The sequence below is a fragment of the Alternaria ethzedia genome (assembly GCF_023757985.1).
Source record: "Alternaria ethzedia strain BMP 0044 chromosome Unknown scaffold_4, whole genome shotgun sequence".
NCBI lineage: Eukaryota > Fungi > Ascomycota > Dothideomycetes > Pleosporales > Pleosporaceae > Alternaria > Alternaria ethzedia.
This window is the reverse complement of record NW_026056197.1, coordinates 1,117,352-1,141,541: the sequence shown is the minus strand read 5'-3', so window position 1 is coordinate 1,141,541 and position 24,190 is coordinate 1,117,352. Positions and strand designations below refer to the sequence as shown.

The following is a 24,190-nucleotide window of genomic DNA, read 5'->3' as shown; positions in this document are numbered from 1 at the left end:
GGATTGCATCTCCATGTCAACGTTCAGAGGCATTGTAGCCGGTAAATGTCGCCCCGGCGTGCCCGGCACTCAGTGCCCTAACTAACGCGTCGTCGCAGAGTTTCCTCAGATCAGGATAGACTACTTCCGACAACAACCTGAACATAAGGCGCCTCTTGCATGTTTCTTGAGTCACGTACATTCTGATCATTTAACTGGTCTGGAGTCGTTGCGGGCCCCATTTGTGTACTGTTCGGCTGCGACCAAAGAGGTAAGCGGCAAATTTGCTGCCATACATGCCATGCAAAAGCTGACATCCCTTGCAGATACTCTTGCGACTAGAAAAGTACCACTATCGCGTCAACTTCGCTAAAGGCATTCTCGAAAGTCGCAATGTCACGTACGATAGAAGCATGCGCAAGTTGGCCAAGGCGCTGCCTCTGGACACACCAACCGTAATCGAGTTAGCGCCGGGCAACAGCATCAGGGTCACTCTTATCGATGCTAACCACTGCGTTGGAGCTGTCATGTTCCTGATTGAGGGTAATGGCAAAGCAGTACTTCATACCGGTGACATTCGAGCAGAGGAATGGTGGGTGAACTCGTTGATACAGAACCCAGTACTTCTGCCATATACACTCGGAAACCGAAAATTAGACTGCATGTATCTGGACACGACCTTTGCCACGAAGAAAAAGCCCTATCGCCAGTTTCCGAGCAAAGCGCAAGGTATACAAGAGCTGCTCAGCAAAGTAAGTGACTACTCCAACGACACTATATTCTACTTCCATTCTTGGACCTTTGGCTATGAGAACGTCTGGATAGCGTTGTCCGCATTTTTGGGTTCTCGAATTCATCTCGACGACTATCGAGCACGCATATATGGCTCCTTGTCCGCATTGGACAAGCGACAACTGCGAGAAGTGGGGCTCGACGTCCCAGCAAGCAATAAAGCCCTCCAAGAATCTGGAATTGAGATCCGTGAGGCTCCTGCTTTATGCGGTTTCAGAAATGGAAATCACATACAACCGGGCTGTTTGACTTCTCAGGAGGACGTCCGCATCCACAGCTGCGAGCGCGGCATGGGCTGTTCCGTCCTAGACCGCGATACGAACGCCAAGATCGTACACATTATCCCGATCGTCACACGCGCCAACGGTGAAGACATTGCCGAGTTGGGTGCAGGAGGTGGAAAGGGTGACTTGGACCAAAAAGAAGAGCTGGAGTCTGGCGGTATGGGCGAAGTCAAGAAGTTGATGGAGCTCTGTGCTGCATCCATAAACGACAAGCAGTTGCTTGAAAAGGTCATCACCTTACTCCAGCAGACTCTCTTGGGAGACGGCAAGCTCGACCTTGGTATGCAGCTACAAAAGCAGTTTGAGGAGACCCAGCACGATCTGTCCCTAAAGACCCTTGTCTCTGTGCTATCGTCGAATGTTTTGGAAGATTCGAAAAGCGGACCGCCACTCAACAGGACCATTAGGTTTCCGTATAGTCGCCATTCTTCTTACTCCGAGCTTTGTGGCCTTGTCAGAGCATTCAGCCCTAAGGATATCGTTCCGTGCACTGTTGACGAGACCCGCTGGACACCTGACCTCAGCATGCGGAATCTGTTTGGCAGTCTCTGTTCAGGTGAACTTTTTTCTCACGACGCAGTCATGATGGAGCTGTACAAAGCCAGAGTGGACTATGAAGGCCGGCAGAAACGAGGTAGAGAAGAGAGCCCGACGAACACGCAAATGACTGGCGATGAGACTGCGAGCCCGCCTGTGACCAAATTGGTCATGGAGGAAGCCGTTGCATTACCTACATCATATCACGCTTCTCCAAAAACCCCGACCGCAACAGACACCATCCAGCCATCAACGCTTCCATCCACATCAGAGAATCCTCCGCGAAACAGTCGTCGTAATCAAATGGCTGTCCAGAGTCCAGATCATACAGTAATCGATTCATCTTCAGCTCCCAAGCGAAAGACCAGGGCCTCTAATACTCCCTCCAGGATGGAGCCGCCAGTACCCAGCCCCCACAAGAAGCAACGAATAACGCATCGACAACTCGCGTATGACGCAGCACTTGGAAAAAATGGCCTTTCTTGGAGCGATTTCGGAGGCTTGGTATCAACTCAAAGCAAAAAGACCCAGGATGAGCAGGAGCTATAAGTGGCACTCCGGCTTTGTGGGGGTTGTATACGTGAACGAGCTTCGCGAGAACGTGCGACGCGTGGATATTACTCTGTTGCAATTTATTTGACCAGGAACAATGCGGGAGTGGCCTTCATATGAGGTGGTATAGGACTGTGCTCCTTTGTACCAACGTCACACACATCCATGAGCGTATTGCCTCCTGTGCAAGTATGACTAGCCACAACTCCACGCTTCTTGGAATCCTCTACGTCCAACTCCTCTTCGTCAATTGCGTCTTGTTATACATCCTCATCTCATCAAGCTGAGTTCTCTCCTCCCAGGAGCTTACCCTGTGCCTGAATGTCCATGTCGCGCCCCAGCCCGGCCTCTCTCATGAAGTCTGTCGCCTGCACCGTATCGACCCACCAATACTCACCATATACCTTCAACGGAAAGTCTTCAACCTCTGCACCTCGTCTGACATGCGACGCAACCGCCGCCTTGAGATCACATTCATAACTCCGCATCAAGGTCTGCCTCTCCAATTCCCAATCCCCAAAGTCGTGTAAAGTAGACAACTTAGCCCTGTTTTTCCAATGGTGCTTTATGGCCTCAAACCGACCGAGGTCAATCGGCAGCCCAGTAAATTCCGTGAACTTGCGTTCCATAGCGGAAGAGAGAATTTGCCATGCGCGTCCATGGCCGTCTGAGCAGAGGTTTCCTGCACGACTACGGCAGCTTTGACAGGAGTATTGTTGGAAGAATGAATGACAGATTTCGTGTAACAGGGTGCCAAGCATATCGAAGCTGTCTAGAGTTGGTTCTATCGTGATATTGTAGTAATAGTCGCGCCACGCTGCGCCCATCACGTCTGGATACTGAATGTGAAACTCAGTGAGCCAACGGAATTTGGATTTGCGGTAGAACATGTCAGAGCCGAAGAAGAGGACGTTGATTTGCGTCCACAGGTCGCGGATCGAGGGTATGGAAAAGACTTCGTCGAGACTGGCAGGTGACTCAGCTGGTGTGTTGGGGAAGATCAGCGACATGTAGTATTGTATCCAGGTTTGAATATTTTTCAAGGCGGTGAGTTGTGTGGTATTGAGTGTGTCGATGGGTCGGTCGAAGTACCGTACTGCCGTTCTCGTCAATGTCATCGCTTCGCTCCGGAAACGCGAAGCCATCGTTAAGGGCTCGTAGCATTGATACCCAAATTCATTTGCGGCACCCTTGAACTTGAGTTTTGGGTGATGGTGAAGACGTAGGATGCAATTGCAGTAGGATCCATAAAGTCGTGGATCACACTGATCACAGCGGCACACCGGTTTGGAGTCGTCCGTGTCGACAAGTTTGCGAAGTTCTTCGAGAGTATTTGGGCATGGTAATCTCTGCTTCTGCTTGCGTCGAAAGACGTTTCTGAGGCTGGATCCGATATCGACCTCGGTGATTATACGAGCAAAGTCTGCTTCCAGACCGCTTGAAATGTGAATTCCTGGCATCTTGATAATGTTACTGAGCGACCTGCGGTGGGAGTTGGTGTGGCGAGTGAGCCCAGGAGGACTTTATAACACCTGGAGCTCCGGTTTGTTAGGGAGTGATCAGATGTGAGAAACTTCGTTGACTCTACTGGCCACGCTGCGGAGCAATGCGTTCGATGATTCACTCAAATAAAATGTGCTTTTTCCCTCTGATTTGTATCGTGATGTGGGTGATTTATACAAAGATAAACCGTGACACTACGATGGGTCATTTAAGACGAGCCATTCACAGGCCCCATAACTCATCTCATACCTGTACAAATTGTGGTTAGGTGTGGAGGCGACCACTTCGAACGAACCCTGGCGAACCAACGTTTCCAACTTACCAACACCCGAACGTGGACACCCAAAGTTGCTTGCAAAGCCCAAGCAATGGTTCGTCCAAAAGAATCGTGTCGAATGAAAAGCATTCCGAATTTATGAAAGGCGAGTACGTTCCAAAATTTTAGGTCGGGATAGCATTATGCAGTTAAGTTATACGGGATGCGTATGCGGAAGAACTCTCGTTGTTTCATTTGGTTCTGGCTCGTCATTGCTCATCGACTTCCTGAACACCACCTTCTAACAATGCATCAGTGTCCTACGCCACCTGCTACCCAGTTCATGAATTCAGGATCGCCTGGATTTGGGAACATTCCCCTATCCTGTGGCGGTTGTCCTTGCGCTTGCTGTTGTTGAACAGGCACGCCTTGATTCAACTGTTGCTGCTGTTCTTGTTGCCGTCTTCTTTCCTCCTCCTGTCTTCTTTGCCTTTGTGTCCTGTAGTAAAGCAAGAAGGCCAAAGCCCCGCTCAGGGCCAAGATGATGAGTGATTCCAGAATGTCCGAATCAATCTCGTCGCCATGATAGCCGTCTCCGTAAAAGTCGTCGCCGGCGGTATGCGTGTCGTCGTAATCGTCAGCTTCGTAGTCGTCCCAGCCAGCGAGTTCGGCTTCGAGAAAGGCGTTCAGCCACTCCGAGAGTGTCCATTGTTTCTTGACGACTATAGCCATATTAGCATTCAGACGTCAAAAAAATGCAAAGGATGATGACTTACCGGGATCTTCTTGAATAGACTTGATGTTGCCGTTTGTAAAAGTGTTCCACCAACTCCGGAACCTAAGCTTGTACAGTGCCAAAACGACAGGTAAATAGGCCTCACGTGGATTCGTCTCCAGAGCTAGATCATAGTGTCTCTTTGCGAGGTGGAAGTCTTGATCAATGCCGATGCCATTCTCATGCATCCAACCCAGATTCCACATGGCTTGTGCGCTTCTCATGGTCTCAGCTGCGGCTTGATAACAAGCTGCAGCTTTTTCAGAATCAGGTTGTGTTCCGAGACCCATCAGGTAATAATCTCCCATCTTGACCATAGCATCGACGTTCTTCTGTTCGGCAGAGCGCGTCCAGTATACCAAAGCCAGGAATGCGTCGCTAGCTAGCGAGGCCTTTTGCTTCATAAAGGGCACAAGCGAGTTGAATGTAAAACGAGGCTTGACTTGATCAAGGAGGTAGGCCACGTTGGCCTGTGCGACCTCGAAGCCTTGCTCAGCTGCCATCATGTAGCTTACGAGTGCGGTCTCTAGGTCACCATTCGCATACGCCTCATTAGCTTCGGGGAAAGACGTAGAGACGAGTTCGGCTTTCTCTGCTACGATCTTGTAATAGGTGGCCGCCAAAGGACAGGACTTGGATCGGGCGATACCGTTGTGCGTCATCTCAGCTAAGTAGTAGAACGCCTCGAGGTGTCCGTGCCTAGCGGCAAGTTCAAAGTATTTGGCGGCGACGGCGATGTCCCCCTGATCTAAGAAGAGCGCACCTAGCCGAACTTGTGCGACTGCCAAATCCTGGTCGGCAGCCGCGCCGAATAGCTCAGCAGCCTTTACAGCATCTTGAGGTACACCGAGGCCTTTCAGGTACATGATACCCATAGAGTATTGCGACAGCGCATCGCCCAAGTCCAAGCCACGTCGGAACCATAACCTCGCAATCTCGAAGCTTTGCGGCATGCCTTCACCGCGCAGAAACATGCGACCAAGGTAGCCGGCGGCCTTCGCGGCCAGCTTCTCGACGGTAGGCGACACGTTCGCATTGGGCTTTCCGTTCTGCGGCCAGTACATGCGCGCAAGCTCCATGAAGCGCTTCTTGGCCGCTGGAAGGTCGCGCTTCAAAGTTCGTGCGCCATCGTAGTTCAGCTTGGCAAGATTGAATGTGGCCCTAGCATCGCCCTTCCGGGCCTGGAGATCCATATATTCGAAAACGTCGTCGAGGGAAGAAAAGGCATCAGACTGAGCGCTGGCGACTTTGGCATTGGGCCCAGAGCTGCTTGTACTTGCGCCTTCGCCATACACGCCACCCTGGTCGTCAGCGATGTTGTATGACTCCCGCGGCATAGAGTGGCCGCCAGGTGGCCCAGACCGCATGTATGCAATAGCCTTCTCCGCTGCCGCCTTGTAGAAATGCACAGCCTCTTCGCAGTTACGCGGAGTAGAGATGCCTGCCGAGTGCCTGTACGCAACAGCCATCTCTGACCGCACGTCTCCGCCTTCGGCGCCGAGTGTATAGTATAGCATAGCCTTTGCCTGATCTTGCTTGACTGCTCCACCAATGCCGGTCGCGTACATGAACCCAACCATGTGCTGTGCCGATGCATTGCCGTTCAAAATCGCGAGCTCGTGGTATCGTCGAAAGGCTTCGGAGTAGTTGCGCGGATGCGTGTAATTGCCGTAGAAGTTCATCTCGGCGAGGGTGAATATGGCGTCGGGATTCCTTTGAGCCGCTGCCTCTTCCAGCAGGGTGACGGCTTGTGACAGAGAATGCCCTAGCTGCTTCGGTTGTGGATTCGTCGTCAACAGCTCCTGCTGTGGGGGGCCATTCATGAAGAGAAGGAAGAAAACCTCTTTCGCATAGTACGCGCTGGTACCCAAAATGCCAGACTTCTTATCAAAGTTCCACCATGGTGCGGCAGCCGGTTTGATCGTGTGTAGAAGCGTCGTGGCCTCATTGAAGGCCAGTACGCCCTGGTGTGGATTCGCGCCTCCTTCTGTGTTCCCCCATCTTGACTTCCAGGCCTCCTTGCTTTGGTCCGAAGAAACGCATAATAATAGTGAGAGAAGGACTGCGGGTCTACAAGTCAGTCAGAAGCTTCCTACGTTGCCTGCGCAGGTGCGTACCGAAGAGAAGCGGCACACGCCGCGGTAGCTGTGGCCTCATTGTGGGTATATGTCGAAATTCAAAGTGATGCGAAGAAAGAAACTCATGGCGTCATCTCGGGAGGGCGGGAGCAGAGGCGCGACTACGTGTAGGCAGTCGTGGTGAGGTTGTTTGGAGAGGCCAGCTTTCCACTATCACGGCCGGGGTGGCAGTTGCGCCCCCGATGCGTGGCTCCCGCAGCCAATGAGCGTTGACGTCACTCATGTCACAGGTTCACGCGCTGCAACGTCGCCTCGGGCTTTCCGCTTCGATTCGTAAACGACAACAGAGTATCTACTTGCAACTGATATTCAGCGCGCTTGCTTCATACCGTCGTCGCTTGTTCCGCTGTCTTTGCGGACGAAAGCCCTCGGGCAAGGGCAACCGACCTCTTTCTGCATTTGTCATCGGCGGAAGCACTAACATCCTTGCACGCATCGTCATGATTTCTATGTCCAGACGCGTTTCTACGCGAAGTCTCTCTCGTTCATTATCGCTGGATAGCACTCTTCTTATCTATTGACATTGTACTGGAAGTCGTATGTCATGACAGTTCTGAATACCTCGGCAGAACGCGAGCCCCTGCTCCAGCCTTCGTTATCGCCGCCCTTATCGAATAGGGAGGGCAAAGATGATGAAGAAGCCATTTCAACGTCGAGAGGCGCACTTATAGTTGGCTCCGTCGGTCTTTTGATATTTTTGCAAGGTATGTCTTCCAAAATCTCCGCGCTTCGTCATAACAAAATCCCGTCTTCGATCATGTACAATTCCATCTATGCATGAGAATGGTGGTAAACTAACAGAAGTCATGTTCTATCAAAATTCCACAAACTATGCGAAAAAAACTTGACCTAACCTTCACGACAGCTACAAACATCTCTATCCTTACAACGACCCAATCGTCTATCGCCGCTGATCTAGATGCCTTCGAAACTGCCAGCTGGTTTACTTCATCGTATCTCATCGCCATGTCTTCTCTCGCCCCTTTGATGGGACGGCTGTGTCAAGTATTTAGTCCACGGTTATGCATGTTCTTCTCCACTATGTTGATAGCCATTGGATCGGCCATCACGTCCACATCTGTGTCTTTCGAACACTTTATCATCGGCCGCGTCGTAACTGGAGCTGGTGGTGGTGGCATTTTCATCGTTGCTAGCATCATGGCGATCCAGATGACCAGCCCTAAACGAAGAGGCTTGTATATGGGCCTTGCAAACACTGCAATGACAGTCGGTGTCTCACTTGGAGCGGTCATAGCGGGCGCGCTTGAGCCTAGAATTGGATGGGTAAGTGGACACTATCAGATGACGAGATCTAGTGAGCTCAACTGACACAACCACAGAAACCATTGTTTGGCATCCAGGCACCAATAAGCTTTGTGGCCGGATTGGGTCTCCTCTTTTCAATTCCAGCCAGCCATACTTCAAAGAACATCAAGTATGAAAATCTCTCGATCCGCGAAAAGCTAGCCCGCATCGACTACTCCGGAGCTCTGCTCTTGACCACCACCATTGTACTCTTCCTTCTTGGCTTATCTGGTCCAAAGGTTCTTCCAACGCCGATCATTTTATCGGCTCTTGCCCTTCCAGTATTCGTTCTAAACGAGGCCTACGTCGCTGGCGATCCCGTCATTCCAGTCTCCGTTCTACGATCTCGTGGAACCCTGTTGACCTGCCTTGCCACGACTGGCTTCATGATGGCCCGATGGAGTATCCTCTTCTATACGCCCGTATATGCGCTTGCCGTTCGTGGCTGGGCTCCGGCTGTCGCTGGATCAATCCTCATTCCCACCAACGCCGGCTTTGCAACCGGTGGTCTTCTTGCTGGCGTCTTCCATATCAAACGCACGGGCAGCTTCTACCTTCATACCGTCGTTGCGATGGCACTGTTTCCAATCACTATGGCTGTCCTGGCTCTCATTTCTACACCAACAAGTCCGTGGGGCCTATATGTTGCCATGGTGTTCCTCAACGGACTTGTTACTGGCGCGGCAACGAACTACGCACTTGTCCATCTGCTCCATCTTACACTCCCGGAGGTGCACCCGATCGTCATCTCTCTCCTTGCTACGTTTCGCGGCTTTTCAGGCTCTTTCGGTTCGGCCATTGGTGGTGGCTACTTCGTTCGCGTACTGCACAGATCTCTGGATGACGGTTTTGCGCAGGCTGGGTTGAAGAATCGCGGTGAGCTCACTCGGAGACTACTAGGGAGTCCGGCACTTGTAGGTAAGCTGGAAGGCAAAGACAGGGTCGTCGCCGTCGGGGCATACGCGGATGCACTCAAGGCATTGTTCCTTTGTGCCGTAGGGCTCTCCGTCATCGTCGTGCTTGTACAGGCCGGTACAGGTTGGAAAGAGCCGGAAAAGAGTGAGGGTCAAAGAGCGGAAGAGGAGGTGGAAGTCGAAGACGGGATGCCTGCAGGTGCTTGAGCTCAATGTCCAGTACAGCTATCTTTTGTCTTTTTCTGTTGTGCATAGCCAGGTCAACGCTCATAATTCTATGGTGCAAGGACTGCCTTTAAGCGCTAATAGTCTCTTTTTCATACTCACCTATCCATCACTCTCTACGTCTACTGGACTCCACGATGATCTCTCACCGGAAGGTTTCCCGGCGCCCTGTCGTTTCTTGCGCAGGTACCCGTTATGCATGCTAGCGTCATCATCGCGATTCTCTCACTGTTTCCATCGTCTTCCATTGTATCACTCGGCTCCTACCCGGTCTCGCTTCGTCTGTTTGTTGTCGTTGGTGCAGGGTCCACTGCCTCGCGCCTGCCTATATAAAATTTCCCACGCTCTCACCTCCGCTCCTGCGACCCCACCTCACCAGCGACGACGTGCGGGACCAATTGTACGATCAAGAGACAGTGACCTCATTGTCGACCGCCTGCGACGCATACTCTGCTTATACAAGGTAAGTTCCTCTCACCTCTGGCGTATTCACACGTCGATCTCCAGGCCCAGTCAGCCTGCTCCGCAAATTTGCAAGTGCGCACACTCAGTTTTGAACGCGTCGCGCGCAGACCGCGAGCTCCAAGCTGCTTCCAGCCTGGGTTCTTTGGGCGCTCGACCGACGTCTGTCGCGCTTCACTGCACTGCTGCCGTCTCTGGAGTGCAAAAAGCTGACGAACTGTGTCTAGTTCACCTCTCTCACATCCTCCACAGTCCTCATCATGGCTCGTGGTCCGGCTAACCTGTATTCGACCATGGTCTCCAACCCATACCCCAAGGCCAAGGAGCATGTTGCTCGTATCTCCGTTTGCGAGCTCTGCGACCGCGAGATCCTCACAAAGGATTGGAACGGACACAAGAACTCCAAGAAGCACCGGGAGGCCGAAGCCAAAGAGCGCGAAGAGTTAGAGAAGGCCAAGAACCCAGCTGGTACTTTCGGCGGTGACGCTACAAGCTTCGGTGGTGGCAACGAGTTCAGCGGCACCAACGAGTTTGCTGACGCCAACAACGAGTTCGGCTCTGGTGGTGACACCTTCGGCGGCGCTACGACTACTGCCAATGACGGCTGGGGCTCTGCGGGCGGTTTCTCTACTGCAAACACTACCAGCTACAACACCAACAACGGCGGCGGTGGCGGCGATCGGGCCTGCTTTGGCTGTGGTCAGACTGGCCATCAGAAGCGTGACTGCCCCTCTGGTGGAGGTGGCGGTGGCGGCGACCGTGCCTGCTTCGGCTGTGGTATGACGGGCCACCAGAAGCGCGATTGTCCTCAGGGCTCTGGTGGTCAAGCCTGCTTCAACTGCGGCGAGACTGGGTAAGTCGAACTCTTGTCGATCATTTTGGATTGTCAAGCTAACATTTGTCAGACATCGCAAGACGGAGTGCACTCAGCCTCGTAAGCCCATGGCCGGTGGTCCTGGTCGCGCATGCCACAACTGCGGAGATGAGGGTCATATGTCGCGCGAGTGCGACAAGCCTCGTGTCATGAAGTGCCGTAACTGCGACGAGGAAGGTCATGCTTCTCGCGAGTGCCCCAAGCCTCGTGACTGGTCTCGCGTTAAGTGCCGCAACTGCAACAACTTCGGTCATGGCGAGAAGCGTTGCCCTGAGCCTCCTGCTGAGGCTGCTGGCGGTGACTGGGGCGATGCCGGTGGCTCGACCGCTGCGGCTGGCGGTTGGGGTGATACTCCGGTTGAGTCGAGCGGCAACTGGGCTGACGACACCACCGCAGCTGCCGATGCCAATACTTCTTCTGGCTGGTAGACCGAGTGAGCGAGCGTCTTTCCATTCGCCTGTTGGCACAATGACATCTCAGCATTGCCCAACATACCCGATTCTTGTAAGGACGACTGACGGATTCGGACATCGATCGAGCCAATGGCTATCGGTAGGGAAGGCTACGAGTCTGATTTGAGCTCATGAACGATGGAGAAGTTTTGTTAGGGTAGTGGAGAGGCAGCCCACGGGTATGCACTTGCAGTTACGTTCCAAGCGAAGCGCGACCATGTACAGCAAGGTACTCTACATAGACCAAACAAACACTAACCCTTGTACGCATATTCACCTGCCCTCCGTGCTAACACATAACGGTATGCTACGTGACACTTGCTGCTTTTCGCTCTGCTGTATCTACGTTCTACTCTCGTCTACCGACCATACTACCTTGCTCAGTACATCGCGTGCCAGCCACGGAGACGACTTTCAGTCACAGATGATCACCACCCATTTGTCTTTGTCAAATAAGTAACAAAGGCGGCGGCCACGGTCGAAGGATACATGGTGATTGCCACAGATGTTTGTCAGACTTATTATCTGTGGGACAACATTTGAATGGATATAGGTATTGCGTAGGGAAATTCCCAGCGGAGTGAAGGGTACGGCTGATAGGGAAGACTGGGCTTGTCGTTCCTAATTAGTACCCTTGGCAAGATTACATGTCTCTGCCCAGGGCCATTAAAAGGGCTTGGACGTTTGATTTAATTTACAGAAAGTACATACTTGAGGGGTGCATGGTAGACCCTTCACTCACCTCTGACGGCTTCCAGATATCCCAGTCGTCTTCGTCCGAGGACGCCCAAAAAGAAGGCCGAAACCCTATTGCAGTTCGCAAACACTTGATTAGTTAGACTATTGGGAAGCAAAACGAGTGGAGCGACCTAGGAGAACATGCACTACACGATGTCTGTTCTGCATCGTGACATAGCCAAGGTGGAGTCGGAACGACAGCCATAACATGTGAAGGAACTTAGCGGAAACCAACGATGACGAAGGCTACCACTACGGGATGACATGGCTGCTGGACATTATGAGGGTCCAGAGATAAGGGCGTGTCCCGAAGGTTTCCAAGATTCCAAGGTTCTCTCTGTATCAGCCCTGGATGATAAGCCCGGGGCGTGCGGCATCCGGTCCTTTTCCCAACCCGAGATCCAAGCCTCTTGGAATCTCCGGAGCTCGTCGCCGTAAGCTTACGCGCATAGCCTCGTTCAGATGCCACCATGGTATTTGGAAAACAGAGCCTTCACGGTCGTCGTTTTGGAGGCGCAAACATGTGGCTGAAGCGACTTCTGCATCTCATGAAGCAGCGGTCAAAACTCTCCAGCTGATCAAGACTTCTAGAGCCCAACGGTGTCTAGTAGTAGGGCTGTAGCGCAACGTCTCCGCACCATAGCGCGTGGAAGGCTCGCTACGGGGTGCTTGCTCGGCGCTACGGAGTTGTCTCCAGCTCCCCCTCGTCGGAACCGTTGAAGTAAGCTTTAGCGGTGACTCGTCCACTGATGCGCTAGCCCTTGACATATTGCCCTACGATCCGATAGATCGAGGATATACCGTGTTGTGATTGATTGACGTTGAGTGAGAAGTCTTGCCACGGCGTAATACGCAAATTAGTTTGAACACTTGATCAGAGCTCGCTTCGTGAACCTATATGTCGTGAGACCACTCCCCATGTCTCAATGGACACCTTGGCAGCGTTGATGCGATCTTCTACCTTTGCGATATTATTTGCCTTTGCGCAAATCTCCATCGCTGGTGTGGCTGCGCAGCCAATGTCTCCGCTTTTCCTTGTTACTCGGGACGAAAGCCACAAACATGTCAACTTGGACGAGCTGCCACCACATCGCGTGGCAGTGATTATCATATGCATACTGTTTGCATTTGTTCTCGCGTTGGCCCAAGGTAAGTGCATTCGAATTTTATGTTGACCACTTTGTATCCAGAGGTCACTCAGAATGTTTGCTAACTGCTTTGTAGGATATCGAGCAGGCCGCATGGCTGGCCAGAAGTCCAAAACTCGGGTGTCGGATGTACTCGTGTTCGCGCAAGGCTTCATCTGCTCGGCCTTTCTATTTGCCACCGCCATACAGATAGCTGGACTGGGTCTGCAAACGGATGCTCAATGTCATGCTGCCATACGAGTCTGCATCGCCATGTATAGCGCGGACAAGATAGCACTGTAAGTGTTTACTCGTGCATGACGCTCACCCAAATCCGGATGCTGAACCACATACAGATATCTCTTCTTGCTGGAGCGCGTTCATATCGTACGAGCTCCCTTTGTGGATCGCACAAGGGATATGCTGTATGTTTTCGGAGGGATCTTTGTCACGGGTGGTTTCCTCGCGATCATGGGATGGCAGTTTGTCAACCCAATGGCTATCTTGAACCACCAGACAGGCGAATGCAGGATAGGCATCGAGCGACCGGCTACGATTGCGATCATCGTGCTGGACATCCTGATGAACACTGTTCTCACGGGAATCTTCGTCTGGCAGCTTCGACCAGCACTGGGCTCATCGGCACCTAGGATATTCAGTTTCGCAAGCGACACTGCTGGTGCATCAAGCGACTCTTCAATGCAGAGAATCCGACTTTGGATGAAAGGAACACGGCGGGCCGTCTCTTCTCGGAACAACTTGCGAGTCATGCTGGTTCGAAATGTTGTTGGCTCGAGCTTCATGTTGTTTGTCACTTTGTGCAACAATAGCCTGTTCCTTGCCTGGAATTTTGCGAAGATGAGCCACGCTTGTCTGCTCATGTGTCTCGCTGATAGTAAGTTCACAATGCGCCCTTTGTGGTCAACAAACGCTGATGCATAGTTCAGTCTGTTTCGGTATGCTTGTCACTCAATGGCTGACGATGCGTTCGGCTGATCCGGAGATATCGCCACCGGCATCTCGAGCTTCTCTCGTGGACGAACGTACCGATTCCGAGGTTTCCTTTGTGCACGAGAAGCCTGTGCCCATCAGCCGCGTGCTAGATAAGGTACGCTTCAATCTCCGTTGAAGGCGGCGATGCTGTCAATAAGTTATTTTTTGCGACATGTGTCTTAGCAGTCTCGAGATACAAAAGGACCAGAAGAATCCGTTTGCGGTGTACTCCATGAACTCATCACCGCCCTTCTTCGGTCTTGTTACATACCGACGTACACGCGATTGGCTGCGCTTGTCTTCACCCTATATCGCTGTCTAACACCTTCCTGCGTAACTAATACGACGCCATACCCGATCAGCGAGTACCGAACAGGAAGGAGTGCTTTGGGCGACAATGAATTTCGTACGCCACACTCTGTTTGGTGCGGCCAAGCGCTGCGCGGTGTTGCATGGCTGCGGTTGTGCGGATATACCCCGATCGTTAGCGGAAGAGGCTGAGAAGCGCTATGGGAACGTTCATGGATCATCTTTGGAGCAGGTCGGTTTGAGATGAGACCTTAGTCGGATTCCATTGTGCGAGCTTATGACGTCAGTCAGATAAATCAGGGTCTTACCGGACGGAGACTAGCGTTAGGCTGGCGCATTTTTGGAAAGAACTGCCCAGGTATGCACAACCTCCGCACATGCATTGCGAGTACAGTCCTTCATACCAAAATACATAGTCCGACAGAAGCTCACTATATAATGAGTCAGGAGTTATAAGGTTACAACCAAGTTCTGGTGAGTTCAGCTAAATCACCTTGTTTGTATGTACAATATGACAACTGAATGTATCAAATTTCACTGCGACATTCCAGTGTTTGCATTTTGACCTCGTTATCGTCCACATGTCGGACGCCTCATACTAAATGAAAGTGCTCACCGCTTAGTTAAGAGGTGGATCGAAGAACCACATCCCCTCACGTCCCACCACTATTTCATCCCTCTCTACATGGTCGTGGTATCTCTCGCATACCTTTCCCCTCAAGCCGTGCAGGTATTCTCTCACATCTGAACTCCTGCCAATTGTCTCAGCGACGTCTTTGTTTCTACCACCTTCCATCCTGAAGCCTTTCGCAAGGTTGACCTTCCACTCGGCCATGTCCTCCGTCTCACCGCAGTTCAGCATGATGTCTTGCATCATGGTCCTCAAAGCAGAGTCCCTCAGATGCTCCTCGATGTACTTCATGATGTCGTATGGCAGTGGCTGGGCGTCGCTCAAAAGCTTGTTGAAGAACACATCCACAATCTTGTTGCGCAGAAGCGGGATATCGAAGGTGTCGGCAGATACGTGTAGTTCGCATAAGAAGAGGTATCTCAAATCGGTGTCATTGCTGGAGTCTAAGCTGCCTTTGTAAAGCCAGTTGGCGAAGACGTCGAATCGCATTGGCGTAGAGCACGCGAGGTGGATCGCTGTGCGCTCCTCGTTTGAGGAGGCTGAAAGGGCCTCATGGAAGTGTCGCGAGCGCGCTCTGAGTGCTTCGACATGTAGATCATACTGCTGGATATTTCTGCCGGAGCCGACGTTGATCGTGACTGTGTCGTGCTTGTTGGTGATGGTAGGCGCGGTCCACGGGTGTGCGCACCATGCTAATGGGTGGCTCATCGTAATAGTGTTGGAGTTGGTTTCCTTGAAGGAGGTGTAGATGTTGTTGATAAAGTTCTCACAAGGTGTAAACGTTTGTGTATCTCTTGGTAGGCAGCAAACTCCACTAGCCGAGATGCCGAAGTGAAAGTGAAGGTGAAGATACGTTTGTGCTAACCTAGCCAACCTGAGCAGTATACATGCACCTCTTCTCTATGAGTAGCTGTAAAACTTGTCAGTCATTAGATGAGGATTGAAGCACAACAGTTAGTATATATGCTGGATTTTGATTTAATGAGCATCTGATTACCCCGTAGCAGAATCATGGAGCGCAATAACGAAAGGGCGACATGGGTACGGTCAAAATGGACCATATAGTCTCAGATGTACTTCATTTGGGTACTAAGAACGTAGCCCTAGCATAAAAGTGAACACAACTTCAACAATCTTAGAAGACTCAACGGATCCACCTGCATTGTTGACCGAAAGTCTCCCACATAACTTGAAAGGTAAAATGACAACCTTGCCACACCGTCTCCTAAGTGCACTTGCGTCTCGGATTAGCGACTGCCTCTGAGCTGCCACATCCGAGAGCTAGACTTACGAATTGACATCTCCTCAAATGGCATCCCTTTCACTGTGTACATGATATCTTTCGCAAAAGCTCGTTCGCATGTCGACGAACCAAGTGTCTGCATCGATCCTTGATCCGTCACCCGGGACTAGGCCTCGAGCTCGACATCCCACAATGATATCTATGAGGAACTCTTTGTGGCAATCGAAGAGATGATGTCTTTTACATTCCCTGAAGTTGCCCGATGCCGCCATTATATCGACAATAAGCTTCCTCATACTGTCCCCTTCAGATGTGTTGGTGTACAAGAATTCTGTAACATCGACAGAGACCACATTCTCTGACAGCCAACGAGTGTATAGAGATTCCAAGACAGCATTCTTGAAGATAGGCGCCTGATGAAAGTCGGAGAACACGTAGGCCTTCATTACCTTCCCCCAGTCCAGAAGGCCTCCGTTGTCCGCCAAACCTACAACACCAGAATTGAGCCAATAGAAGAACACGTCGAAGGTGTCGGCGTCGGTATCCTTTAGTCGAAGGTACGTTGAGCCACCTTCCCGGAAGGAACCGTTGAGCATGCGATCGAAGTAGCTGGAGAAGTGACACAGGAGCCCGCGATAGATCTTGAACTTCTTCTTGGCATTGTCCGGTCCGACCGCGACGGTAATGATCTTGTCGTAGACGTGGCTGAGATTGTTAGCAAGAACGCATGGCTGGAATTGTTTCAGACTCACGCTGGTGGTTTGGTGGGCGCATGTGCACAAGGAATTAGCTCTATACTGCGTACGGCGTCGGCGGTGAACGGCACTTCGGTCGCCATCGCGTGAGATAGGGTCGTGAACAAGAAACGTCGCTGAAGGATTGGTGACGCGGTGAGCAATGGAGAAGAATTTTGAGGTACCCGTGCAAGTACTAGTTGTCTTGGCGGTGCTCGGGAAGTGAGTGTGAAAGTGAAAGTGAGAGTGAGAGCGAGAACACCAATCGGTAATTCGACTCTGAGGACATGAGACACCCTTGATAACTGCGGATAGACCTTGCTACTTAAATGTCGCAATTCGGTCGACAAGCCTTCGGGGTGTAGTAGCATTGGCAGAGCCTGTATCCTCCATACTACTTTCTCTTTGAGCATACCAGGAACCTTTCTCGAAGTAACGTGCGAAATGTCGTTATCGGCCGCACGTAATGACGGATCGTAAAAACGGGTAGAGCAAACAGCGAGACTAAACACTGGGCAACCACGTTGTCACACAATTGAACATAGACAAGGTTTTGAATCCGAATCGACTTTGTATTACAAGAACGAATTGGCCAGGTTCTCGAAGTATTTCCTAGCGCCATCTAGGTCGACGTTCACGGTGGCTTTTGATCTCTCTTTATCAGTGAGTGACCTTCCCAAAAAAACTTGCATCGCTTCTATAGTGGACTCCTCATTTGGCTGGTTCACGATCTGAAGATTCATGCTACCACTCTCAACCTCTTTGCCGCCAACCACAATGATGTGATTGTACCTCTTTGTTCTTGCCTCAGCGATCTTCTTCCCGAGCGAGCGGTCGCTTGTATCGACGTCGATGGGCAGGTGTATAGTCGACAGCGGTAGGGGCTTGGGCGACGATGCAGACGTTGCTGGTGCGTCAGAAGGCGTGAGACCGGAAAGAACAGATTGAATGCGCGAGACGTGTTCAAGAACTTTGGGGTCTGAGTTCAGCGACAAGACAATGGCCGGTCGAGGCGAAAGCCAGAATGGGTATTTGCCAGCGTAGTGTTCAATCAATAGAGCCATGAAACGCTCGATGGAACCGTAGATGGCGCGATGTACAATGACTGGGCGGCGAAGAGCCGGATCCAGTCCTGCATCCATAGACGACTGCGGTCCTGCCTCCAATTCTTCCGGTGATGCTTGGTATTGCAGATCGAAGCGCTGCGGCAGCTGGAAGTCGAGCTGTATGGTTGCCGTCTGATGCTCCTTGCCGTTCGAGTCTTTCAAGATGATGTCAATCTTTGGGCCATAGAACGCTCCGTCTCCCTCGTTGATTGCCCATTCGCTTCCGATGTTGTTCAACGCGGTAGTCAGCTGCTCCTCCGCGCGATCCCACTCCTCGATGGTGCCGATGAAGCTGTCCTTGGGCCGAGTCGAGAGAAGCAGCTTGTAGGGTCCCAGTCCAAACGTGTTATACACCATGCCCACGAACTTGAGCGTCTGCTCAATCTCTGCCAGAATTTGGTCTGGCCGACAGAAAATGTGCGCATCGTCCTGGTGAAACCGCCTGACTCTGGTCAGTCCTGTCAAGGCTCCTGAGATCTCGTTCCGGTGCAGAGCGCTGAAGTCGGCGAGTCTGACTGGGAGATCTCTGTAACTTTTGATCTCGTCCCTGAACAGCAAACAGTGGCCGGGGCAGTTCATGGGCTTCAGACCGAACTCGCCGTCCTCTCCGCCTTCTGCTTCAGGTATTTGCGCCGTTGTCCCTCTTCCCTGCACACTGAACATGTCCTCGGCATAATTGTCCCAGTGCCCTGACTTTTCCCATAGCGACTTCTTGTATATTATGGGCGTGATGACCTCTTGGAAGCCGAATTGCGGATATTGCGCTCGCAGGAACGACTGCAACTTCTGGAAAACATAGGCACCGTTGGGAAGGATGAGCGGCGAGCCGGGGCTATACGGAGATGTGATGAAGAGGTTATGTGTTTGCGCGAGGGCTCGATGGTCGAGAGGAGGTGTAGGCGGGGTGCCGGCTGTAGGGTTCAATTGCGCACTGGCGGGTGCTTGAGACGAGACGATCACCGTGTGCTGCAACTGGTGGGGCGCAGAACAAGAGCAACTGCGCGCGAAGAGACGTCCATGTTGGCGCCACCTCGTTGGTTCTAATTGCGCCCGTCTTGCAGTCCGTAGCGCGAGGGAAAGCTGGCGTAGTGACATCGGAAAGTCTTGACTCCTGCACCAACTTCGCGTGCTGTTCAGGATGCACTTTCTGGACTAGTCGTCTTGGCGCACGCGAGCTCGAACATGACGTCGACGCGTCTGTACGCCATCACCACTTGAGCCCCGAACGCAGTCAGGTACTACAGGTACAGTGCTAGGGCCATTGCTCTGGAACTCCACTAACAACAGAAGTGCTTGATGTCTCTGCGACGCACTAAGACACAGTATGCGCCAGAAGCCTGATTGGCAGGCCCCACGTCACACGTAGGAAGTGGCAACCTGTTCTACCCAGCCTCCTACAACGACACAAAGGCAGTCAGTGAGACAGTTTGGGTCATCACTAGACACACCACTGCCTAAATCTATAACTACCCCTTGCTCTGTATTGCATTCTTACCTTGACCCACTCATCCGTCAGCCCTACGTCACAGACCTAAATACCATCAACTTGGAATATGAGCGCACGTTCACGGCGACTCGAACACAGCTTGGGAAGTAGCTGGGGCGACGCTGACTACGCATCCGGTGACGAAGGCTCCATTCACTCGGCCAGCGACGAAGCCAGCGAATTGGAATTAGAGGACTCTGACAAAGAAACTGTACAAGAACCACGGACGACCGTGACACCCAGACCTAAGCGCAATCACCTCAGCAAGTCAACACCTACGGCGCAAGCGCAGGCTCGACCCGTGAGGAAGCCAGCCAGTCGGACCAAAGCCAGCCAGTCGCAAAGGATAGGACCCGACAGAACACCAAAACCAGACGCATCCGAGCCGAGCTTCATCATGCCTTCAATGAGTAATTCGCCAAGTGGTTACAGCGGCTCGCCAGGTCCAAAATCCCAGCCGCGGAACCGAGCAAGAAACACGACCCAAAACCGCCCATCAGACTCGCCCCTTGCACCAGGCAGCTCTTTCACGAAAGGGTCTGCCAGCGGATACCCGCAAGCGCCGCAACAAAACCAGGAAGAAGTGAGCCCATGGCACTACGTGAACCTCTTCTGGGATAACGTCGCCGCACCACTCCTCGCCCACTTCCTAGACATCTTCTCCTACGCGATGCGACACTTCATCAAGCCGTTCTTAGGGGTCGCCCTCGGCGTTGGTATCCTAGTCTTCGGTATCCAGCTAGCATCCGGGATACTACGATCTACAGTATCGAACGCTGTAATGGGGCCTGTTTGCGCGATACCAGGCTCTTCCTACCTCATCCCCGCATGCGCTACGCTAGACACGTCAGAACCTCAGGCCGACTTCGAGGAACTCATCAATGTTCAAAGTCGATTCGAGGATATCCTAGACGCATCGAAAGACACTTCTGCTCTGCCTGCCACGATCAAGAACTCCGAACTTGCTATTCGCGACTTGCGTATTCTTGTCAAGCACTCTCGTCTTCCGAGCCGCAAGGCCTTGGACAATGAATTCGAGTACTTTGTACAAACAGCCAACGAGGCTTCCGTCGATCTGTCTCGTTACAACAGTCGCATAGGGGCAGCTATGGACCGTGTAATTGCGACAAACACCTGGACCATGAACGTGTTGTCTGGTATCTCGGAGAAAGAGGCTTCCATTGGCGCCGTTGGCCGAGTTATCAACCAGGTCACGGGTGCGTTCGTCGCGCCACCGCCAACGCTCCAACAACGCATCTTCGACCAGTACGTCTCACACGTCAGCAAGAACAAAGACGAGATTACACGTCTTATCGAAACAGCTCAAGCTCTGCTTCTTGTTCTGCACAACCTTGATGAGCGACTAGGCACCATCTACGAAATTGCAACAGGCGATGACCAGACGATAACAGGTAGACAAGAGGAGCTTCTTTCAAGCCTTTGGACGAAGCTCGGCGGTAACCGCGGGGATGTAAAAGCCAACACCAAGTCACTTAATCTACTTGCCAACATCGGAGCCTATCGCAAGAGAGCGGTAAATCATGTATCTGGCACACTTCTGAAGCTGCAAGAGATCCAGGCCGAGTTGGAGAACTTGCGTGAGGGAGTTGCGGCGCCAGAGATGTTGGGGTACAGAAGTGATCTACCTTTGGAGTACCATATCGATGCTATCGGGAAGGGTGTGGATAGGCTGCAGGTCAGTCGTGGAGAGCACATGAGGGTTGAGGGGGACACGTATAAGAGGCTTATGCGTGGCGGCGAAGAAGGCGAGGGTAGAAGGGAGCTGCCTGGACCGACAGTCACCGTGAGGGCGAAGTAGTGAGATCGTCTCGACACCGGCAGATTTGGAGAAACTTGGATCAGTACTTGGATATTTTTTGACGGCGTTCACAAGATTGTCTTTACTTTCCTTTTGGGTTCATTCTTCTACTACTTGGTACATCCCTAGATACCCATCTCATCCATAACTCATGACCGCAATGAACCATTATTTTTACAAAGTTCAATACATCTGCACCTCAACCAAACATCTCCTTACACCTCCATCACTCCCGTCGCCCAATCCTTCAAATTCCATCTCGTACGCTACACATCCCCTCTGCGCACATGCTTCCCTAAAGCCATCCACGCTACCTCCAACACCAAAGTACACTCTCTTCGCCGCTACCATCGTCTTGCCCGTCTTCACCCGTCCCATCAGCGCGACAATCGCATCCGTAAACGCCGTTAGCGAAGCCGGCGAGTAGATAGTCTCTGAACCCAAGATGAACGTATTCAGATCCGGAGACGACGGAACCATCTCCAGAAGCTTCTCAACCGGCGTCCAAGACCCCGAGATAAACGTCATCGTAATCCCAGTTTCACCCATCGCCTTCTTGAAAGCTGCTAGGATCTCAGGAGTAAGATATAACTCGCTACTCTCTTCCGATTCCAAGAGCGGATTCCCCGCCTCAGGGAACAGCGCTGCATTCTCCTCAGCACTTAGCGTACCCACCCATGTTAGAAGTAGATTAGGTAGAGTAACAAGCCGTAGGACGTCGGCATTGTAATCTGTTAGGGTGAAGTATATGCCAAGCTGGTTCTTTACCGCGTACTGAAAAAGGAGAAGCGAAGGCAGCGCAGATCCGCAACCCATCTCAATGACATGACCGACGCGCATGAGGTCATCGAGATCTTTCCGCGGTCCACGATCGAGGAGGTAGCGGACGAGATCAAGACTGCATTCCCAGGTCTTGTAGCCGCCTTCGTAGACGTTTTGGCGTAGGTCGGAGTCCTTTTGGTGAGTGTCAGTTTGTGGATGGAAGGAGGGGATAGGGAGGCATTACATCCAGACCTGTCAGAGGTGTTTGGGAAGATCCATCGTCTTCGGCCATGAGCTGGAGGCGCACATCGAAGAGTTCGCGGCGGGGCAGACGGGTTGTGAAGCCTTTGGGGCTGGTTATGTTGATGGTTGAGTAGGAGAGTTTGTCTGGGAGGCTGGCTAGCTGAAATCATTGTCAGTATCGCTCACAGGCATGTCGTCATCGTCTCTATGAGAGAGAAATTGTCAGAGAGGGTAGCGAGTTGCGACATTGTCCCATGTCTGTCTGTAAAAAATTCAGAAGCGCTTACCTACCAGCTCATCGAGATCATGTGTTTTGGCCGCAATAGGTGGTGGGACACTGCTATCTGTCGTTGTTTGCTGTTGCCCTTGCTCTTGCACATCATTGGGGTCTTCCTCTATGTCGTCGCCTGAAAAGCCGAAGCTGAATGCCATGATGGAATGCTGAACTGGGGTTGGATCGGGTTAGGCTGATATGCAAGATGTTAGTTTGGTGGTTGGTGGGGCTTCTTTCACGTGAAAGATAATTTTGGGTCTTATCGATAAGCACGTGGCATGTGCACGGGTGAATGTCTACTACATGGATGCGCTTTGATCTTGGTTTGTCGCAAGTCTTAGGTGGATTAATCATCACTTTGATTTGAGGATAGCGAAGAAGTGCACTTTACTTCTGACCGGAAGGGGTTATGATACCTCTTTCTCATAGTCCCCCCACGCGACTCATGCGGGAAGTCAAAGGGTGTCTTGCTGCTTACTAGCAATATGACGCGTGTACGCCTTGTACGCATGTTCCAGTATCCCAGCCCATTCTCATCCCGTGTACACCGTGTTGAAGGCGTGCATTCTTACTCCTTCTTCACCTCAACACCATTGCTGTTCTCTTCTTTCTCCGCCTGTCGCTCCTCGGCCAGCGTCCGCTCCATCTGCCTAGCGCAAGCCTCCATCGTGTCCTTGTCCAACTCCCACCCTGTTGTGTCGATCCCCTTCGCCTTGGCGTCGGCGATGATCTGCTGTCGCTCCACAATCTTCTCGCGCATGAGCTTGATGGCACCCCCGAGCACAACTGCCTCGCTGCGGCCTTGTCCCTCCAAGCCGGGTACTATTGAGGCAAGTCGGTCGAAGCCTTCTCTAATCGCTTCGCGTCGCTTCTGCTCGGAACGGATGTGGTTCTCTTTCTTTTGGGCTTCGGTAAGGCGGGGCCGGTCGGCGGCGTTCGTGGGACTTTGCGACTCCGGCATGATGGCGTGGAGGCGGTGGTACGAGTGTATCGTCTGACGCGAATGGCCAGTGTGTTCGGGTAGGTAGAGTAGATTTCAGCTGGCACGAACCGGTTCGCTGGATGTGGCTACTTGGGATACTTTCTTGCGTTATGCTGTATGTTCGGTCAAGGAGACCAAGGCGACGTTCTGAGGCACAGGCTGTGGTACGCGACTGCTATAGTGTTGTAGGGGACAGCAGGCGCTCACCTGGGCATAGTTCCTGCCCTTCATGTGAATGGGCCGACGGGTGCCGAGCTTGGAGGCATACACCACTCAACGCGGGCTATACCAGCAAGCCGGTGCTACAATGTGCGATGGGCATCCGTGTGTGTGGTAGGAGGTGCGATGGTAGAGGCGCGCTATCGATACGCGTGGGTGAAGCGGAAGCTCTCCATAGCTAGCACGTGCTTGGTACCATGGCGGTAAGATGCGCAATGTGCAGATGAGGGCATCTGTACTAATAAAACGGCTGTTTGTTTAGCAGCGACGCTGACATGGCGCTATCAAGCAAGAAACGTGCGGCTAATTAAAACGATGTTTCAAGGTGGCCGGACCCCGTCAGCGCGATATGAGGCTCCTGGCTCCCTGCACCCAACAGCGTGTGACGCACTCCGGTGGATCTTCCGCGCCACCAGGAACCACGTCGGCCACGACGCGACGCCCAGAGATACCGCCGGCAGTAGCAACCCTCGGTC

General features: G+C 52.2%; 10 protein-coding genes across 10 annotated transcripts; 5 read left to right on the top strand and 5 right to left on the bottom strand.

Moving 5' to 3' along the window:
• Positions 1–392: 392 nt before the first annotated feature.
• J4E87_002512 (uncharacterized protein) lies at positions 393–2,141 on the top strand (the record flags this gene model as incomplete). The annotated part of the gene is made up of 1 exon (XM_049374149.1): positions 393–2,141. The coding sequence occupies one exon, from the start codon at positions 393–395 to the stop codon at positions 2,139–2,141; it is 1,749 nt and encodes a 582-aa protein (XP_049236289.1).
• A 2,074-nt stretch (positions 2,142–4,215) lies between these two features.
• On the bottom strand, positions 4,216–6,835 carry J4E87_002511 (uncharacterized protein; the record flags this gene model as incomplete). The annotated part of the gene is made up of 3 exons (XM_049374148.1): positions 4,216–4,625; positions 4,680–6,740; positions 6,796–6,835. The coding sequence occupies 3 exons, from the start codon at positions 6,833–6,835 to the stop codon at positions 4,216–4,218; spliced, it is 2,511 nt and encodes an 836-aa protein (XP_049236288.1).
• Positions 6,836–7,647: 812 nt separating this feature from the next.
• On the top strand, positions 7,648–9,242 carry J4E87_002510 (uncharacterized protein; the record flags this gene model as incomplete). Its single annotated transcript, XM_049374147.1, has 2 exons — positions 7,648–8,100; positions 8,157–9,242. 2 exons carry the CDS (start codon positions 7,648–7,650, stop codon positions 9,240–9,242), a joined length of 1,539 nt encoding a protein of 512 aa, XP_049236287.1.
• A 740-nt stretch (positions 9,243–9,982) lies between these two features.
• J4E87_002509 (uncharacterized protein) lies at positions 9,983–11,024 on the top strand (the record flags this gene model as incomplete). Its single annotated transcript, XM_049374146.1, has 2 exons — positions 9,983–10,575; positions 10,628–11,024. The coding sequence occupies 2 exons, from the start codon at positions 9,983–9,985 to the stop codon at positions 11,022–11,024; spliced, it is 990 nt and encodes a 329-aa protein (XP_049236286.1).
• A 2,003-nt stretch (positions 11,025–13,027) lies between these two features.
• Positions 13,028–13,855, top strand: J4E87_002508 (uncharacterized protein; the record flags this gene model as incomplete). The annotated part of the gene is made up of 2 exons (XM_049374145.1): positions 13,028–13,212; positions 13,270–13,855. 2 exons carry the CDS (start codon positions 13,028–13,030, stop codon positions 13,853–13,855), a joined length of 771 nt encoding a protein of 256 aa, XP_049236285.1.
• A 979-nt stretch (positions 13,856–14,834) lies between these two features.
• On the bottom strand, positions 14,835–16,927 carry J4E87_002507 (uncharacterized protein; the record flags this gene model as incomplete). The annotated part of the gene is made up of 3 exons (XM_049374144.1): positions 14,835–15,637; positions 16,334–16,794; positions 16,842–16,927. The coding sequence occupies 3 exons, from the start codon at positions 16,925–16,927 to the stop codon at positions 14,835–14,837; spliced, it is 1,350 nt and encodes a 449-aa protein (XP_049236284.1).
• A 471-nt stretch (positions 16,928–17,398) lies between these two features.
• On the bottom strand, positions 17,399–19,024 carry J4E87_002506 (uncharacterized protein; the record flags this gene model as incomplete). The annotated part of the gene is made up of 1 exon (XM_049374143.1): positions 17,399–19,024. One exon carries the CDS (start codon positions 19,022–19,024, stop codon positions 17,399–17,401), a length of 1,626 nt encoding a protein of 541 aa, XP_049236283.1.
• Positions 19,025–19,482: 458 nt separating this feature from the next.
• J4E87_002505 (uncharacterized protein) lies at positions 19,483–21,234 on the top strand (the record flags this gene model as incomplete). Its single annotated transcript, XM_049374142.1, has 1 exon — positions 19,483–21,234. The coding sequence occupies one exon, from the start codon at positions 19,483–19,485 to the stop codon at positions 21,232–21,234; it is 1,752 nt and encodes a 583-aa protein (XP_049236282.1).
• A 183-nt stretch (positions 21,235–21,417) lies between these two features.
• Positions 21,418–22,671, bottom strand: J4E87_002504 (uncharacterized protein; the record flags this gene model as incomplete). The annotated part of the gene is made up of 3 exons (XM_049374141.1): positions 21,418–22,188; positions 22,241–22,399; positions 22,531–22,671. The coding sequence occupies 3 exons, from the start codon at positions 22,669–22,671 to the stop codon at positions 21,418–21,420; spliced, it is 1,071 nt and encodes a 356-aa protein (XP_049236281.1).
• A 410-nt stretch (positions 22,672–23,081) lies between these two features.
• J4E87_002503 (uncharacterized protein) lies at positions 23,082–23,474 on the bottom strand (the record flags this gene model as incomplete). The annotated part of the gene is made up of 1 exon (XM_049374140.1): positions 23,082–23,474. One exon carries the CDS (start codon positions 23,472–23,474, stop codon positions 23,082–23,084), a length of 393 nt encoding a protein of 130 aa, XP_049236280.1.
• Positions 23,475–24,190: the final 716 nt, after the last annotated feature.